The sequence below is a fragment of the Ranitomeya imitator genome, chromosome 2 (genome assembly GCF_032444005.1).
Source record: "Ranitomeya imitator isolate aRanImi1 chromosome 2, aRanImi1.pri, whole genome shotgun sequence".
NCBI lineage: Eukaryota > Metazoa > Chordata > Amphibia > Anura > Dendrobatidae > Ranitomeya > Ranitomeya imitator.
In genome coordinates, this window is record NC_091283.1 from 362,283,153 (window position 1) to 362,304,139 (window position 20,987).

General features: G+C 43.3%; 1 protein-coding gene across 2 annotated transcripts in view; it reads right to left on the bottom strand.

The window, feature by feature from the left end:
* Window positions 1-5,924: 5,924 nt before the first annotated feature.
* Window positions 5,925-20,987, bottom strand: part of LOC138663855 (zinc finger protein 182-like) — a 214,671-nt gene continuing 199,608 nt past the window's right edge. For both annotated transcript variants that reach the window (XM_069750208.1, XM_069750210.1), the window contains one exon: window positions 5,925-7,905. In XM_069750208.1, the coding sequence (XP_069606309.1) occupies window positions 6,374-7,905 (1,532 nt within the window). In that variant the 3' untranslated portion in view covers window positions 5,925-6,373. The remainder of the gene's footprint in view (window positions 7,906-20,987) is intronic.

Here is a 20,987-nt window from a genome sequence, read left to right on the forward strand (position 1 = left end):
ATTCGGGTCGTTGCTCGGGTTGAGTACCCAAGTATTCCAATTACCGTATATACTCGAGTATAAGCCGACCCGAGTATAAGCCGACCCCCCTAATTTTGCCACAAAAAACTGGGAAAACTTAATGACTTGAGTATAAGCCTAGGGTGGGAAATGCAGCAGCTACCGGTAAATGTCAAAAGTAAAAATAGATACCAATAAAAGTAAAATTAATTGAGACATCAGTAGGTTAAGTGTTTTTGAATATCCATATTTAATCAAGAGCCCCACATAATGCTCCATAAAGTTTATGACGGGCCCCATAAGAAGCTCCATATTAAAATATGCCCCATATAATCCTGCATAATGGTTAATAATGGCCCCATAAGATGCTCCATAGACACATTTGCCAAATATAATGCTGCATAAAGGTTGATTACGATACGATACGAAACACTTTATTGATCCCGTGGGAAATTATGGTATCACAGCAGCACAACTTAAATCATAAAAATCATAAAGGAATTACATAGTTGACATGACAGTAGAGTTGACAGAAGAACATTATACATTATACATTAGAATAGGACATACACAACGATTGAACTGAAATGTAGAGAAATAAGTAGACATTCACCTTGGTGGTTTAACCCTAATGTTATTGTTGTACATTCCCATGGCAGTTGGCACAAACGATTTCCTACATTTTTCCTTCTTACACCTCAGAAGTATTAGCCGGTTACTGAAGGTGCTCTTCTGTCTCATGAATAGCTCATATAATGGATGTGCATTATTGTTCATAATTGCCATACACTTTTTCAGAGTTCTTTTCTCCACTACCTCCCCAAAAGAGTCCAGATTGCATCCGACAGCAGAACTTGCCTTCTTAATAATCTTATTCAGCTTATTAGCATCAGAGGCCCGCACACTACTACCCCAGCATGTGATTGCAAAAAAGATGGCACTTGCCACTACAGATTGGTAGAACATTTCTAACATTTTGCTACATACATTAAAAGACCTCAGTTTCCTTAGGAAATACAATCTGCTCATCCCCTTCTTGTAGACAGACTCTGAGTGGCATCTCCAGTCCAGTTTGCTATCCAAATGGACCCCCAAATATTTATAACTCTCCACCTGCTCTACCTCCTGACCAGCAATAGTGATCGGTAAGCATTCCATCTTTATCCTGCTATAGTTGGCCACCAACTCCTTAGTTTTCTTAACATTTAGTTGTAGATAGTTACCATTGCACCAATCCACGAAATTCAACACCACCTTCTGTATTCCTCATCCCCCTGATCTCCCCTAATATATCCCACAACCACGGAGTCATCTGAAAATTTTTGAAGGTGGCAAAGTTCAGATTTATACTGAAAGTCTGAAGTATACAGTGTGAATAGAAAGGGAGCAAGCACCGTTCCCTGGGGGGCACCTACACTGCTCAAAAATCTGCTTGACACCACTGCTCCCATCTGTACAAACTGTGGCCGATCTGATAGGTAGTCAGTTATCCAATTTCTCATCCCCTCCTCCACCTTCATATCAGTCATCTTTTTGTGTAGTAAAAGTGGCTGCAGGGAGTTAAATGCACTCGAGAAATCGAAGAACATCGCTCGCACCATGGTACCGTCAGTCTCCAGAAATGAATGTACCTTATGTAACAGAGAAAGAATAGCATCATCCACCCCCAATCTATGTCGGTAGGCAAACTGAAGGGGATCGATAAAAGCATTGACCCTTGGTCTTAAGTGAGCAAGCACTAATCTTTCCAAGGCCTTCATAGCGTGAGATGTTAAGGCTACAGGACGATAGTCATTTAGGGTTGCAGGAGAAGAAGTCTTGGGTACCGGCACCAGACAGGAAGTTTTCCATAACACAGGTACCCTCTGTGTTTGTATACTTCCATTAAATAGGCGTGTAAAGACAGTACACAGCTGGTCTGCACAAACTTTAAGGACACGTGAGCTGAGTCCATCTGGTCCTGCTGCTTTACCAATGTTAAGTGACTTAAACTGCCTCCTCACATCATTTTCGGATACTCTAAAATTAGTCTGCTCCTCCTCCAATATCGATGTTGCAGAATTTGCACCCAAGTCCCATCCACTATCAGTTGGCAGTGCACATGTACTGCTAAACCTGTTGAAATACTCATTCATCTCATTAGCCTTGTCCAGTTTTCCTCCTTTATGTTCAGGCCTTACCTTAAGCCCAGTCAGTAATTTCATTCCTGACCAAACCTCCCTGGTATTATTGTGGGACAGTTTCTTTTCAAGTTTAATTCTGAAGGCTTCCTGGGCCTCCTTTATTTTATGCTTCAATTCATGCTGTATCATTTTAATTATGGCCCCATAAGATTCACTGGCGCTTACGGCAGGAAGCACCATAGCGAGGCGTGGACCGCATATCTCTGGCACACATCGGCCTGACACGCACGCCGATGTTCTCTTGTCATCTCTTGGCGCCCCCAGAGACCGGAAATATGATGGGAATGCCATTGTGATTAGGGTTGGTATCTCTATATAAGAGTGGGGTATGGGCGGTTCGGCTCCATGGCATCATACCGAGACAGGGGATTGTCCCGACCACGTTATTGGATTTACGCACCTTATACCAATACCTGCAGATAAGTACCTTGTATATATCCTCCTCCTGATGAACCTCGGCTAAGAGGGGAAACGCGTCGAGTAACTAACTTCAGCTTGGTACAATTTATCTATTTAAAATTGCTACAGAATGTGTATGGGCATTATGCCCTGGAAGTCGACAGTGGACTTTAACATTGGACAAAGGTCGTTATGGTTGTCCTAAGTTACCATTTGACTAAGATTATTTAATACGTTTTTAAGGGTGGTTGGTGTGTGTTTTTGTTCTTTTGTTGTTATTATTATATATGTAAGTTTACCTTCCTGGCCTATGCATATATATTTCATTTAGAGTTAGGTATATTTAGACTAATAGGGTGCATGTCCTTCATATTGGTTTACACATTGTAGACCTATTAAGATCTGTAAAAACATCACTTTATTAAATACATCCCTATGTGGGGAAATATGGACGGTGTATGGCTATGAAGGGCTATTATTGCAGTACATAGGTGTCTTCGGAAATATTAGTTTAGCCATTGTAACAGGTTACATCAGTGAAGTCCACTAGGTTCACTGCATTTGCCATCTAATATATTTACTGGAAGATTGAGTAATTTACTGCAACTAGTTATTCTAATTATACATATTGAGGATAATTGCAAACAGGATCTAATATCTCCACTAGAGGACTAAGTCAACGACTACATATAGTATAATTAGTCTATACACCTATCGATCAGATACATACCTCTTCTCTTTCTCACCTGCCTATTCACCATCTTCTTCACCCCCTGCCACTATAGGGCCCTATAGGGTGAGCAGGGAGAGCCGTCGAGGAGCGGGGGCGCCACTGCGCAGGTTTTTAGGGTGCCAACCTCCGCAAATAGGTAAGGTCAGCTAGGCCAGTTTAGGGGTAGGCACGCCCCTGGTTGTTTTCTTTCTCGTGGTGTTTGGTGTGTTGTTTATTTGTTAAAGATTAATAAAGGTTATATTTTAATAAATAGAGTGGATACCTGTGAGATATTTATGATTAATCCCTCTGGTAATCAAATACTAGTTGTTTAAGCCCATAAGATGCTCCATAAAGATATTTGCCCCATATAGTGCTGCACAAACATTATGGCTCCATAAGATGCTCCATACAGTCACTGCCCCTTATAGTGCTGCACAATCGTTATGGCCCCATATAGATGCTCCATACAGTCACTTGCCCCATTATAGTGCTGCACAAACGTTATGGCCCCATATAGATGCTCCATACAGTCACTTGCCCCATTATAGTGCTGCACAAACGTTAAGGCCCCATACAGATGCTCCATACAGTCACTGCCCCTTATAGTGCTGCACAATCGTTATGGCCCCATATAGATGCTCCATACAGTCACTGCCCCTTATAGTGCTGCACAATCGTTATGGCCCCATACAAATTCTCCATACAGTCACTGCCCCTTATAGTGCTGCACAATCGTTATGGCCCCATATAGATGCTCCATACATTCACTGCCCCTTATAATGCTACACAAACGTTATGGCCCCATATAGATGCTCCATACAGTCACTGCCCCTTATAGTGCTGCACAATCGTTATGGCCCCATATAGATGCTCCATACAGTCACTGCCCCTTATAGTGCTGCACAATCGTTATGGCCCCATATAGATGCTCCATACAGTCACTGCCCCTTATAGTGCTGCACAATCGTTATGGCCCCATATAGATGCTCCATACAGTCACTTGCCCCATATGCTGTGGCTGCGATAAAAAAAAAATCATATACTCACCTCTCCGTCGCTCAGGACCAAGGCACTTTTACCTGCATCTCGTGTGGCTCTGTCCTCAGCACTGACGTTCAGCAGAGGGCGCGCACTGACAACATCACCGCGCCCCCTGACCTGAGCGTCACAGCCAGAGGACGCTGATGATGGAGCCGCACCCAAATGAGGAGCAGGTAAATATCGCGCAGCTCTGCGCTCCCCCTCCCCGTATACTTACCTGCTCCTGGCACGGTGCAGTCCCTGCTTCTCCCGGCGCTGCATATTCTTCCTGTACTGAGCGGTCACCGTTACCGCTCATTACAGTAATTAATATGCGGCTCCACCCCTATGGGAGGTGGAGCCACATATTCATTACTGTAATGAGTGGTACCATGTGACCGTTCAGTACTGGAAGAATATGCAGCGCTGGAAGAAGCAGGGATGTGCAGGGACCGCACCAGGAGTAGGTGAGTATAATTAGACAGCCCCCGCTCCCCCTCGCCTGCCGACCCCTGCGTATGACTCAAGTATAAGCCGAGAGGGGGACTTTCAGCCCAAAAAAATGGGCTGAAAATCTCGGCTTATACTCGAGTATATACGGTAGTTCGACCCGAGCAATGAGCACCCGAGCATTTTAGTGCTCGCCCATCACTATTAAAGATGTTTGTGCACACACGGATATTGTGGATTGAAAGAGATTGATGAATGGCAGATTGCTGAGATTGAGAGATAGGAAGAAGAGGAAGGAGGAAATTTTGGTTACTTTTTGGGAGTTTTATGGGGAGGTGTAGCAATACTCTTATCCACATAGTGAATATATAAATATATAACTGAGAAATATTCTATGAACATGGAATATTGCATTTAATTTGCTTTTTATATAACAGATGTATATTCGTAACTGCTTATGTTTTAATTTTAATGAGTTCTAACTAGTGATGAGCGAATATACTCGTTGCTCGGGTTTCACGCTCGGGTGATCTCCGAGTATTTGTTAGTGTTCCGAGATTAAGTTTTCATCGCCTCAGCTCAATGATTTACAGCTACTATCCAGGCTGAGTACATGTGGGGGTTGCCTGGTTGCTATGGAATCTCCACATGTAATCAAGCTGGCTAATAGCTGTAAATCATTCAGATGCCGTGATGAAAACTTAATCTCCGAACACTAACAAATACTCTGAGGTCACCCAAGCATGCTCGGGAAAACCCGAGCAACGAGTACACTCGCTCATCACTAGTTCTAACTTGTTTTCTCATTTACTTATTTGACATTACTTTGACTCTCTGTTATGTGTTTTCTTGTATACTTTGTCAAAATATATGATTTCCTCCTGTGTGAATTTTCTTTTTTGTCAACAAAATATGATTATCAAGTAAAATATTTCCCACCTTCTAGGTATGACAATGGCTTCTCACTTTGTGAAATATTTGATGTCTGGTAAGGTTCTTTTTGCTGGTAAAATGTTTCCCACATTCTGAACATGAAATTGGCTTCTCTCCTGTGTGAGTTTTCTGATGCATAACAAGTCGTGATTTATCTGCAAAACATTTCTCACACTCTGAACATGAAAAGGGCTTCTCCCCTGAGAGTTTTCTTTTTTTTTTTTTTAATCATTTTTTTTATTGAACACAAGAACATAAGAAACATATATCACATGTCATATATCCATCCTCATTTTACATTTTCAAGTAAATAACCCCTCCCCCAACCCTTCCCCCCCACGCTCATGGAGACCATTCCAAGAGCAGACAACAGTTCGTCCATAGTTATCAATATCAGGTATTGGTTCAGTTCACAGAAAACTTAACTGATCATTTCTGTATACTGGTACATCTTTAATGAGTCCCCTCCAACCACGCCTGCCATAGTTTTTGAAATAGTTCCAACTTATTTCTCTTGGTATAAAAACTCTTTTCCAGTTGAAGTATATGGTCTGATTGGGAAACAAATTCACGTCTGGACGGATGCTCCTCTCTAATCCAATATTTAGCAATCAATTTCCTTTCAATAAACAATCTTGCAATTGCAATTTAGGTCATACTATCAGCTATTATTTCATCCACATACCCCTGTGTGAGTTTTCTGATGCCTAACAAGACTTGATTTATCTGAAAAACATTTCTCACATTCTGAACATTCAAATGGCTTCTCCCCTGTGTGAGTTCTCTGATGTTTAACAAGATATAATTTATCTGCAAAGCATTTGTCACATTCTGAACATGCAAATGGCTTCTCCCCTGTGTGATTTCTCTGATGTCTAACAAAATGTGTTTTCTTTGCAAAACATTTCTCACATTCTGAACATGAAAATGGCTTCACCCCTGTGTGACTTCTCTGATGTCTAGCAAAAGATGATTTATTTGCAAAATGTTTCTCACATTCTGAACATGCAAATGGCTTCTCCCCTGTGTGAGTTCTCTGATGTGTAACAAGATATGATTTATGTGCAAAACATTTCCCACATTCTGAACATGAAAATGGCTTCACCCCTGTGTGACTTCTCTGATGTATAGCAAGAGTTGATTTATCTGCAAAACATTTGTCACATTCTGAACATTCAAATGGCTTCTCCCCTGTGTGACTTCTCTGATGTGTAACAAAATGTGATTTCTTTGCAAAACATTTCCCACATTCAGAACATGAAAATGGCTTCTCCCCTTTGTGAGTTCTCTCATGTTCAAGACAAATTGATTTATATGTAAAACATTTCTCACATTTCGAACATGCAAATGGCTTCACCCCTGTGTGAATTCTCAGATGTCTAGCCAAAGTTGATTTATTTGCAAAACGTTTCTCACATTCTGAACATGCAAATGGCTTCTCCCCTGTGTGAGTTCTCTGATGTGTAATAAGATATGATTTATCTGCAAAACATTTCCCACATTCTGAACATGAAAATGGCTCCTTCCCTTTGTGCGTTCTCTGATGTTGAAGACAATTTGATTTATATGTAAAACATTTCTCACATTCTGAACATGCAAATGGCTTCTCCCCTGTGTGAGTTCTCTGATGTGAAACAAGATATGATTTATCTGCAAAACATTTCCCACATTCTGAACATGAAAATGGCTTCACCCCTGTGTGACTTCTCTGATGTCTAGCAAGCGTTGATTTATCTGCAAAACATTTGTCACATTCTGAACATGAATATGGCTTCTCTCTTACTTTAACTCTTTTTTGTCTAACATGCTCTAATTTCTGGTTAAAATATTTCCCACACTCTGAAAAAAACCTTTTCTCCTCTATGTGAGTATTTGGATGTGTAACAATAGATGTTTTGAGGGAAATTTTTTTATCATATTCTAAACTTGAAAATGGGTTGCTTGCTGTAAGGGCAGTATGATATTTAACACATCTTTTGTGACTTTTATTTTTCTTATTAGTCTGTGATGAATCAGAAGATTTGACTTGTTTAAAAGGATGAGATAATAGTTCTTTGCTGTTAAAGGATGAGGATATATCTGGAATAGTAGTATAAACGTCAGTTATATCTTGATTGATATCAAGGTAATCTAATTTAGAAATTGAAGATGCCAATTGTCCATCTGATCTCCTTGTGCAGTCCTTTGCCAGGAATAAAGATGATTCTTTAAATAAAATATAAAATATCAAGAATTATATTTTTATAACATTTCTAATACCCAAATAAATTTAAATTAATGTAGGAAAATTTAATTATTTACTAAGACAAAAACAGTTAAAAATCTAACAGTAGACTTTGAAAAGCAACATGGCCTCCATAACCCAATACAGCAAAATCTGAGTTTCCAAATCCAAATGTCCCCCTCGCTTCTGAACCTTACAATGTGCCCAAAAACTGTTAGTGTCCACGTGTTTGGCATTGCAGTGATGGGAAGAACCAATTTAAATATTTCCAGTTTGTGTGCTTCCAGAAGCACAAGCTGGGCACCACTTATTGAGTACAAAAATGGCATATTTTGCAATTGTCATTCTCCAACAGTCACTGTGTGCTAGTTATAAAAATCTTAGTTACTTACAGGTAATGGGATTTTACAGAGCCCATGACAGCACCACCTGAGAGAGGGTATCCACCCATCAGCACAGGAAACCTACTGAATAAAAAGGCAGTACCTCTCCTCCACATCAGTTTGGTTTCAGAGCACGAGAGGACCTCCAGACAGATAGTAACATAACGGTCACCAAATACATCTTTCTTAATATCCTTAAAGTGCACACCACAAGTGACAAAGCGGGGGAGGGAATATAATGGTGCCGTCATGGGCACTGTCAAATCCCATTACTGTTAAGTAACTAAGATTTTTTTTTCCCTTCTCCCATGACAGCACCACCTGAGAGATTTAAATATATCAAAAGCACCCTTAGGGAGGGATCACCTCTTGCAATACCTTCCTCCCAAAGGACAGGTCAACAGACGAGGATAGTTTGAGGCGATAGTGTCTACAGAAGGTGGAAGGGGAAGACCATGTGGCTGCATTACATATCTTGTCGATGGACACATCCGCTCTTTCAGCCCAGGAGGTTGCCATGGCCCTGGTGAAATGGGCTTTCAGGTTTCCAGGAACCGGCCTATTACTAGAGTTGTAAGCTACGCTAATGGCGTCCCTTATCCATCTAGCTATGGTCCCCCTTGTAATACCACACCCTTTCCAGATTCCCTGGAATGACACAAATAAGGCCTCATCCTTCCTCCATTGCTTAGTTTTGTCTAAGTACTGCATCAAGACCCTCCTGACGTCTAGTGTGTGAAGTCTGTGTACTTCTGCAGTCTACGGTTTTCTACAGAAGGAGGGAAGAACTACCTTCTGACTCCTATGAAACTTTGAGGCCACTTTGGGGAGATATGCTGGATCTGGCCTCAAAACCACTTGATCATCTGATACCTGCATAAAGGGATGATTAATAGATAGGACCTGTAAATCACTAACCCTGCGGGCCAACGTCAGGGCCACTAGAATCACTGTTTTTAGTGTTAGTATCTTATCTGCCACTTCATGAAGGGGCTCAAAGGGTGATCTTGTTAAGGCCTCCAAGACTAGATTTAAGTCCCACAGAGGCATTTTTAGAGCCGGTATAGGCCTAGACCTCTGGCATGCTTTAATGAACCAAGCCACCCATCTATCCACCGCCAGGTTATAGTTGTATAGGGCCACTAAGGCGGATACCTGTACCTTAAGGGTTCTGGTGGCTAGGCCCATCTCCATACCCCTCTGAAGGAACTCTAAAATAGCTCTGATTCGGACAGTACCACCAATAGGCTGCCCTGGAAAGACCAAAAACTTAGCCCATATCCTCCCATATATCCTAGTTGTTATAGGCCTCCTACTCTGCATCAGGGTAGCAACCAAGGCCGGAGAGAACCCTTTCTGCGCTAGTAGCACCCTCTCAAAATCCAGGCCGTCAAATGTAGACCTGAGTTTTGAGGATGTGACACTGGGCCCTGCCTGACGGGACCCGGAATAGCTGGGAGAATCCAGGGATCCGCCAAGGACATCTTCCTCATCTATGAGAACCATGGTCTTTTGTGCCAAAATGGAGCAATAAGAATGACATCTGCTCCTTCCTCCAGAATCCTCCTCAGACCTGCCAGGATCAACATTAAGGCCGGCGTCACACTGGCGTTTAAAATGGCCGAGTGCAATGCGATAAAAAATCGCATTGCACTCGGACCAATGTTAACATATGGGGCCGCTCCCAGCAGCCGACTTTTTGTCGGCTGTTTTTCTCGGTCCGAGACAATCGCAGCATGCTGCGATTGTCTCGGACCGAGGAAAACTCTCGGCTCACTCGCACCCATATAAGCCTATGGGTGCGATTGAGACAGCGCACACCACTCGGATAACATCTGAGTGCTGTGCGTTATAAGCGGACCCCAGCAATGGAGGAGATGGAGAATTCATTTCTCCGCCTCCTCCACAGCTGTGCTCCGATCCTCCCTGTGCGAGAGAATCGGAGCACAGACGCATGACACTCGGCTCCTGCTCTGCTGCGAGCAGGAGCCGAGAGTCATTAGCAAATCGCATCCGATGATCTCGCATCGGATGTAATACGCCAGTGTGACCCCGGCCTAACAGGGGAAATGCATAAGCCAGTTGGAAACCCCCAGGAATCTGTATTGCATCTACTGCGTATGGTTTTTCTCTTGGGTTTAGAGAGCAGAAGATCTTTGTCTTCCTGCTGGCAAACAAGTCTATCTCTGGTTACCCCCAAAGATCCAGAATCTGCTGGCAAATTGATGGATACAGCTCCCATCCCCCTGTCTTAAGGCTGCCCGGCTGAGGAAATCTGCTTCCTCGTTTTGCTTCCCCTTTATGTGTAGGGCCGATATCTGTAGCTGTTGTTCCTCCATAACCTGGAGAATTTCCTGAGCTAGCCACATTAGAGGCTGGGACTTTGTGCCCATTCGTGATTGAAATAGGCCACTGATGTTCGATTATCCGACATTATTCGAATATAGTTTCCTTAGAAATGGGGAACTCTAATACTGCGTGCTTTATTGCCAGCAGTTCCTTGCGGTTTGAGGAACCACCTGCTTCTGCCTCTGACCAGATTCCCTGGATTATATGGTCCCTGAGATGCGCTCCCCATCCTTCCGCACTTGCGTCCGTCATGATCACGTCCGATATTTGGAGGAACCACGGAACACCCTGCTATAGATTCCCTGGATCTTGACACCAGGCCATGGAATCTACCGCTTCCTGGGAGAGCATAATCTTTCCTTCTAGGCATCCAACAAACTTCCTTTCTCCCTCTAGGACATCCTGCTGAAAGGCCCTGGAATGACATTGGGCCCACAGTACTGTTGGGATGCATGATGTTATAGATCCTAGAAGGGACATGGCTTTCCTCAGAGACATGATGAGTTGATCAATGCTGCTGACACTATGGCTAAAATCCTGCTTCTCTGAGTCCAAAATAAGCCCTAAGAAGGATTGAATCTTCAGGGGCTGCAGTCTCGACTTTGCGATATTTATCATCCAACCGAGCTTGGACATAGTGGCTCGGATGTGATTTAATTGAGAACTGCACTCGAGTTTTGTTCTGCCGCTCAATAAAATATCATCCAGATACGGCACTACTAACACGTTCTTTTCCCGTAAATGTGCCGTCACCTCGAGAACAATCTTGTTGAAGATTCTCGGGGTCATGGACAGATCAAAGGGAAGAGCCCTGTACTGAAAATGTCTGAGTTGTCCGTTTATATGTACCGCTATCCTCAGGAATTGCTGGTGTACCTGATGAATGGGCTCATGGTAATATGCGTCCTTCAAATCTAAGACACTCATGTAACAGCCCGGGAACAAGATCTTTATCGCTGTCTTTATTCCTGCTATAACTTCTCCTACGAAAGGAACTTTTAAACTGAGGATGAGACACACTGGGAAAACCTTTTTTCTTGTCTGACCCTTGTCAAGTGTATCGTCCAAGGTCTGACCAAAAAAGATATTAACCTTCACACAGGATAGAGCATAGCCTAGTTTTGGACTGAGCATCTCACGGCCAACTTTTGATCCATATGGTTCTACGGGCAGCATTAGAGAGGTTTGCCGATCTTGCTGCTAACCTAACAGAGTCGGCCGAGGCCTCGGCCAAAAAGGAAGCTGCTCTCTGAAACAGCAGAAGATCTGCTAGGATCTTCTCTCTTGGGGTGTTGTCTCTTAGATGGTCACCAACCTGCTGTAGCCACACCATCATTGATCTTGCCATGCAGGTAGCTTCTACTGAAGGTTTTAGTGAGCCTGCCGATGACTCCCAGGCTGGTTTTAGGAAGACCTCTGCCTTCTTGTCCAAGGAATCCCTGAGACTCCCTAGGTCTTCAAAGGGCAACGTAGATCTATTAACCAACAAAGCAACAGCGATGTCGATCTTTGGAGTCTTCTCCCATATGCCAGCCTCTTCCTCATCAAAAGGATGTCCCCTTTTTGAAGATGATGGTAGTGACCCTTTAATTTCCAGCCTTTTCCATTCCCTATTAATGAGCATTTTGATTTTTTCATTAGCAGGAAAGGAACGCCACTTCCTCTGATCCAAATCACCAAACAATGTCCTGAACAGTCTTGGGATCAGATATGCCCATTGTGGACCTTATTGCCCTAATCAGCCTGTCAGTACCCTCAGCTGGGAAGCAGGGCCTACCCCCCGTGTCCTCATCAGAGGAAGAGGAGGATGACTCCGCGCGGTCTGAATCCTCCCCCTTTGAAATCTACTCATCCTTCAGACTCTGACGACAATAGTTCTGGCTTCCTTCCCCTCTTCTCTTTGCCTCATCAGCTGTTTTAAGGACTCCTGGACCTCCGATCTGATGATGGCTTTCAGGTCCATAGCACACCCGGGCATTCCTTATGAGATCGTCTGCTGTATACACCCAGGGCAGAGTCTCTTATTATAAGTGGCGGGATAGATCCCACTTGCACAAGACACACTCCCTATTGTTCTGCTTAGAACTATGTTTCAGGTGCCTTCTCTAGTAAGGAACACACAAAGAAAGGGGGGCCTGCTTTAATGCACTGCATTTTCACGTAGATCACTCACGATTCAGTTGATTAATCTACGGAACCGGAAACGGAGGATGAGCTGGTTCCGAAGAACGTTTTCCCCTGGCGGTGGGCTCGTGACCTGCCTTGCTTTCCAGGCTGGTCCTGCTACCAGGTGATTAGGATGAAGTGACACACAGGAGGCAAAGCAAGGGTTAACAGGTGCTTTATATATAAAGACAGTAATGGCACAAGCAGGGGTGTAAAGGATGTGGTTGGAGGATGGGGTAAATTCAAATACAATAGAATATAACTGGTTAAATTAACAGTCTCTGTGCGCTGGAGGAATGTGGCTTAAAGATCCCTTGGTGGCGCCGCAGGTGGTACGAGAAGTGTCCAATCCGGTCCTGCAGTTGAGCGATGCACTTTCTCCTTGACGACGAATCCTCGGGGTTCTTCGTCACACGATCTACTGATCTGTGCACACGGTGACGTAGAGGTGATGGTCGGAGGCAAAGAAGAAGCAGAAAGTTCAGTAGGCAAGGCCGCAGTAGAAGCACACAGCCCAGCGGACACAGCCACAAGCATGGGCCGGTCCTTAGCAGGCACCGCAAGGATGGGATTAAGCGGTGCTTCCACGATGGTCAGCGGAGCCAGGTATGTGCTCCGTCCTGATCACTGCCAGGTGAGGAAGTCTCTGTGGGCTGATGGTAGGATGTGTTGGCAGTCTGGCTAGCTGGGGGTATAGGCACAGCTAGTGAGCATGGCCCGTGAAGAGGGCGCTAACCATCTCACTACTCACAAGCTCGTTCCCCGCCAAGTCTGCCGTCTTCACGCTCAAACTCCTATTTATGTCGGACCCGCCCCCTTCAGTCAGAAGTGCTGAACTGCTCCGGGCAGTAATCTCTTCCACCTGAAACAATGGTGACAGTCCCAATGGTTGCAGACCAGAAACGCAGGAGAGACCATTAGCTTGGTTCTCCTTCCTACACTTGTATGACTGCCATTGCATCCTTGCTGATGCTGCTGGCGGCTCTGAAAAGGCTCCTGTGTTGACTGCAGCGAAGAAGATGGTGGTAGTGGTGGCGGCTGCTCCTGCGGTGGCATCAGGCGCTCCTGCTGTGGCTGCTGTAGCTCATCCATGATTCTGATGCTGCAGGAAATGCCACCATCTTCCTGGGCACTTCCCTTTAAATATCAGGTGGCCCCATCCACCTCGTCTCCTGAGGTTTCAAATCCCACCTGCTGTGTGCAGGGACTCCCAAAGCCCTGCGCATGCGCAGACCCGGATGGCCCCTGAAGTTCCCGGTGCGCTACGTCACCGAGATGAGCTGGACATCGTCCTGCGTGTGCGCAGACCCGGGCCACCTCACTTTCTGGCGCCATCGGCTCCAGGACACGCCGGATTCTTCCAGCGTGTCCGGCTGTGCGCAGACCTGGAAGTGCATCCCAGCTCACATTGCTGGGGTGCTCCTGCAACCCCCAGCGCACGCAGACCCGGGACCCGTGTCGGCTAGGAGACATTTGCTCAGGAGGTCTCAGCCTGCACGGTGCTGCAACAACCTCCCGGTCGGCGTTTCTCACCCGAGGTTGGCATCCTATGTTCCCGGACACCCTCCTGGGTAAGTGTACTGCTTCTTCCTGCAAGTTCCCAAGAGGACATAGAAACGAACTGATGCAGAGAAGAGGTACTGCCTTTTTATTCAGTAGGTTTCCTGTCCTGGTGGGTGGATACCCTCTCTCAGGTCGTCCTGTCATGGAAGAAGGGAAAATAGTCAATACTCCTAAAGATGAATTTCACTAAGGGAAATTGAGTAAATTTAATGTGATTTTGGGTATGTGCACACGTTCAGGATTTTTTGCTATAGAAACACGATAAAAACGCATAAAAAGCGCATACATATGCATCCTATCATTTAGAATCCATTGCGCAATTTTTGTCAACATGATGTGCTTTTTTCCGCGAAAAAAAGCATTGCGGTAAAAAAAGCAGCATGTTCATTAATTTTGCGGATTTTTCACGTTTTTTCAGCTATTTAATGCTATTTAAAGCTCCGGAAAAAAACGTGTAAAAAACGTGCAAAAAATGCGCAAAAAAAGCATGCAGATTTCTGGCAGAAATGTCCGGTTTTTGTCAGGAAATTTTTGCAAGAAATCCTGAATGTGTGCACATACCCTTTCTCTTTTTTTTACCGTTCTGGGACCTTAGGGGATCTGCAAATGAGGCCTGCAACTATTCTACAAAATCTGCATCCCCAGAGCCCAATGGCACTCATTTCCTACTGAGCCCTGACATGTGCCCAGAAAGTATGATATTGTGATATTTAGGAGAAGCTGCAAAATATAATGTGCAGTCCATTTTTTTCCATTTTTGCTGGTAAAATTGAAAAAAAATTGGGGCTACATCAACATTTATTGTGATACACCTAAAAGTTGTTTTTTTTTTACTATGAGGAGTGCAATTTTCTAAAAAAAAAAAAAAAAATAGGCATTCTAAGTAACTCCAAAAGTGATTTCCTCTACAAAAAATAGACTTTGTACATCTCCTTGAACATATAATAAGTTTTTTTTTTAAGCCATTTAAAGTCCTAACGAATAAAAGAATGTTTGAACAATGCTGTGGACGTAAAGTAGAAATACGATAAGTGCTATTTATTAAATATTTTGTGTGGTATTGTGTGGAGTGGCGTCAATAAGACGCCCCCATTACTACCCCCATAGTCACACTGTGTGAAAACACAGACACCAAGAATAAAGTCCTTTAATTGAAAAAATGGCACAAACTCCTTTAATAATCTCAATTAAACCATACTTACAACCTCGCCTAATTCCACCAAAGCCCCCGTTTTGTAATTAAACTAAAATAAGAAAACAACAATATACCATACCTACAAAACCTATATAAATCTCCCATATAGAGATGCAACTTCTTTAACCCCTTTACCCCCAAGGGTGGTTTGCACGTTAATGACCAGACCAATTTTTAAAATTCTGACAACTGTCACTTTATGAGGTTATAACTCTGGAACGCTTCAACGGATCCCGGTGATTCTGACATTGTTTTCTCGTGACATATTGTACTTCATGATAGCGGTAAAATTTCTTTGATATTACCTGCGTTTATTTGTAAAAAACGGAAGTTTGGCGAAAATTTTGAAAATTTCGCAATTTTCCAACTTTGAATTTTTATGCAATTAAATCACAGAGATATGTCACACAAAATACTTAATAAGTAACATTTCCCACATGTCTACTTAACATAAGCACAATTTTGGAACCAACATTTTTTTTTGTTAGGGAGTTATAAAGGTTAAAAGTTGACCAGCAATTTCTCATTTTTACAACACCATTTTTTTTTAGGGACCACATCTCATTTGAAGTAATTTTGAGGGGTCTATATGATAGAAAATAACTAAGTGTGACACCATTCTAAAAACTGCACCCCTCAAGGTGCTCAAAACCACATTCAAGAAATTTATTAACCCTTCAGGTGCTTCGCAGGAATTTTTGGAATGTTTAAATAAAAATGAACATTTAACTTTTTTTCACAAAAAATTTACTTCAGCTCCAATTTGTTTTATTTTACCAAGGGTAACAGGAGAAAATGGACCCCAAACCTTGTTGCACAATTTGTCCTGAGTACGCCGATACCCCATATGTGGGGGTAAACCACTGTTTCGGCGCATGGCAGAGCTCAGAAGTGAAGGAGGGCCATTTGACTTTTCAATGCAAAATTGACAGGAATTGAGATGGGACGCCATGTTGCCTTTCGAAAGCCACTGATGTGCCTAAACATTGAAACCCCACAAATGACACCATCTTGGAAAGTAGACCCCCTAAGGAACTCATCTAGATGTGTTGTGAGAGCTTTGAACCCCTAAGTGTTTCACTACAGTTTATAATGCAGAGCCGTGCAAATAAAAAATCTTTTTTTTTTCCACAAAAATTATATTTTAGCCCCCAGTTTTGTATTTTTCCAAGTGTAACAGTTAAAATTGGACCCTAAAAGTTGTTGTCCAATTTGTCCGGAGTACGCTGATACCTGATATGTAGGGGGGGGGGGAACCACCGTTTGAGCGCATGGCAGAGCTCGGAAGGTCATTTGGAATGCAGACTTAGATGGAATGGTCTGCAGGTGTCACATTGCGTTTGCAGAGCCCCTTATGTACCTAAACAGTAGAAAGCCCCCACAAGTGACCCCATATTGGAAACTAGACCCTCCATGGAACTTATCTAGATGTGCTGTGAGAACTTTGAACCCCCAAGTGTTTCACTAGTTTATAACGCAGAGCCGTAAAAATAAAAAATCTTTTTCCCACAAAAATTATTTTTTAGCCCACAGTTTTGTATTTTCCCAAGGGTAACAGGAGAAATTGGACCCTAAAAGTTGTTGTCCAATTTGTCCTGAGTACGCTGATACCCCATATGTTGGGGGCAAACACCGTTTGAGTGCATGGCAGAGCTCGGAAGGGAAGGAACGTAATTTGGAATGCGGACTTAGATGGATTGGTCTGCAGGTGTCACATTGCATTTGCAGAGCCCCTAATGTACCTAAACAGTAGAAACCCCCCACAAGTGACCCCATATTGGAAACTAGACCCCCCAAGGAACTTATCTAGATGTGTTGTGAGAACTTTGAACCCCCAAGTGTTTCACTACAGTTTATAACGCAGAGCCGTGAAAATAAAAAATCTTTTGTTTCCCACAAACATTATTTTTAGCCCCCAGTTTTGTATTTTCCCAAGGGGAACAGGAGAAATTGGACCCTAAAAGTTGTTGTCCAATGTGTCCTGAGTACGCTGATACCCCATATGTTGGGGTAAACCCCTGTTTGGGCACACAGGAGCGCTCGGAAGGGAAGGAGCACTGTTTTACTTTTTCAACGCAGAATTGGCTGGAATGGAGATCGGACGCCATGTCACGTTTGGAGAGCCCCTGATGTGCCTAAACAGTGGAAACCCCCAATTCTAACTGAAACCCTAACCCAAACATACCCCTAACCCTAATCCCAAAGGTAACCCTAACCACACCTCTAACCGTGACACACCCCTAACCCTAATCCCAACCCTATTCCCAACCGTAAATGTAATCCAAACCCTAACCCTAACCTTAGCCGCAAACCTAACTGTAGCCTTAACCCTAGCCCTAACCCTAGCCCTAACCGGAAAATGGAAATAAATACATTTTTTTAATTTTTAAATTTTTCCCTAACCAAGGGGGTTATGAAGGGGAATTTGATTTACTTTTATAGCAGGTTTTTTAGCGGATTTTTATGATTGGCAGCCATCACACACTGAAAGACGCTTTTTTTTGCAAAAAATATTTTTTGTGTTACCACATTTTGAGAGCTATAATTTTTCCATATTTGGGTCCACAGAGTCATGTGAGGTCTTGTTTTTTGCGGGACAAGTTGACGTTTTAATTGGTAACATTTTCGGGCACGTGACATTTTTTGATCGCTTTTTATGTGAGGCAGAATGACCAAAAACCAACTACTCATGAATTTATTTTAGGGGAGGCGTTTATACCGTTCCGCGTTTGGTAAAATTGATAAAGCAGTTTTATTCTTCGGGTCAGTACAATTACAGCGATACCTTATGTTTTGGCGCTTTTATACGATGAAAACTATTTTAGAGAAAAAATAATTATTTTTGCGTCGCTTTATTCTGAGGACTATACCTTTTTTGTTTTTTCGCTGATGACGCTGTATGGTGGCTCATTTTTTGCGGGACAAGATGACGTTTTTAGCGGTACCATGGTTATTTACATCAGTCTTTTTTATCGCGTGTTATTCCACTTTTTGTTTGGCGGTATGATAATAAAGCATAAAGCGTTTTTTTGCCTCGTTTTTTTTTACGGTGTTTACTGAAGGGGTTAACTAGTGATATATAATTTTATAGGTGGGGTTGTTACGGACGCGGAGATACCAAATATATGTACTTTGATTGTTTTTTTTTAATTTATTTAGATAAAGAAATGCATTTATAGGAACAATATTTGTTTTTTGTTTTTTTTAGGAATTTTTTTTTTCTTTACACGTGTGAATATTTTTTTTTTACACTATAACATTGCCCCGGGGGGGGGGGTTGAGGCATCATGTTATAGTGTAAGATCGCTGATCTGACACTTTGCTGTGTGCTGTGTCAGATCAGCGATCTGACGTGCACTTCTGGAGGCTTCCCGGCGCCTGCTCTGAGCAGGCTCAGTGAAGCCACCTCCCTGCAGGACCCGGATGCAGCAGCCATTTTGGAGGAGGAGGTAAGAGACCCTCGCAGCAACGCGATCACAGTGCGTTGCTCCGGGGGTCTCAGGGAAGCCCGCAGGGAGCCCCCTCCCTGCGCGATGTTTCCCTATACCACCGGAACACTGCGATCATGTTTGATCGCAGTGTGCCGGGGGTTAATGTGCCGGGGGTGGTCCGTGACCGCTCCTGACACATAGTGCCGGATGTCAGCTGCGATAGTCAGCTGACACCCGGCCGCGATCGGCTGCACTCCCCCGTGAGCGTGGCCGATCGCGTATAATGTACTTTCCCATTGGTGGTCATACGGGCCCACCCCACCTTGACGGGATAGTACGTCCGATGTCAAAAAGGGGTTAAACAACAATAAAGCGTTCAGAATATATAACCAAAAAGAGAATAGTCTCACTAGGTCAGAAACTGTACAGCACCCGTGTGCCTACGTATATATCATAGATCTGTAAATACTATAAGTATATCAGAAGAAGAAAATAATAGAAAATCAGACTTTATTAGTTTTATATTAAAAGTGAGAATAAATAGCAAACAATATCAGAGAACAGATTTGAGGGCCAAATGAGGACAAACAGAGACAATAAGAAATTAAAACAGTCGGGTTTGACGAAATTACCTGTCCCTTTAAGGCTCTTCAGTGGAGAGTCTATTTAAAGAAACCAGACTAAGGGCAAATACACCCCTGCAAAAAAACATAGGTGTACCCAAATAGTCAGAAAGAGTAACATGTATGTTCTATTTCCGCCATCTAATTTGTTACCTCTGATTATCTGTTTGCATAATTTGCAGTTTTCTCAGTAGCCACTATACAGGAACTGATATATTCATATCTTTATTGTTCTGTAGTATTTTGGCTCCCTCTAGCGGTTAGAGTCATGTTCACAGTCCTATTTTCTGTTTTTTCTATTTTTCATGTCTGATTCTCCTCCCCCTTTGCAATGCATTATGGTAGCTCAGCCTCCATCTCCCTCCATTTTCCTTCACTTCCTTCAGTTTGCTTTCAAGGAGAGACGCTTGCACTTCATCCCCCTTGCGATTGCATTGCCGATATGTCTTTATGCTTTCTGTAGGTAATTTCTGCTCTAATATTAGCCTAGCTTACTCAGTTGTATTCCTAGTTCAGTTACTAGCTTTCTAAATGTTCGTACATAATGTACATCATGTGTACAGACTCAACCACAGTCTCCTTATTTGACTCCAGTATAGCGGTTTAGCTGCCTTTATAGCTACATGTGAGCCTGCCTCATTTAGTGAAGACAGAACAATGTACAATCATAGCAAATCATAGGTAGGCCTGGTCTGCAAACCCAATAACTCCCATCAGATGTCTAAAGGAAACAACAATATCAATAAAAGTAATCAATTCATAGATGAGGACTGATTGTGCAAGCAGTTTCTACATCACTAAACTATACCTGAGGCCATGGTTCCTATAGGAAGGGACGGATATTTGTCTCCGCACAGCGCTGTGCCGCACCTCAACGTGCGTTTCGCCCGCTAGGCTTCGTCAGTAGGAGTGCCCAACTTAAAAATTAAGCTCTCTTTATAGTGATAATAAAAATAACGGACAGCTGATATGTAGGGTTAATTACTAGTGGTACGGTAATCTCAATCGTATATTGTAGATAGGACCTTACTAAACTCTCACCCAATAGGGAATCAAACCCCATCTCCTACCAGAGTACTAACAGGACCTTCCTGGACAATGGACCAATCAGAGAGCAGGAAACCTGTTCACATGATAAAGGCGACCTGTGGGTGTGTAAGGACCATGAGGGAATCACCAATCGGCACACTCCGATGTGATGCCATGCCCCCATGGCCGATGCTGGCGAATGGTGCCGCATGCGATCGGAGGAAGGATATGATGATAACCCTGCAATCACCACAGCAATCGGACGCCGTGCCAGACACGGGCCCAAGGCAGCGCACATTCGGCAGTGCGTCTGGGTACATGATC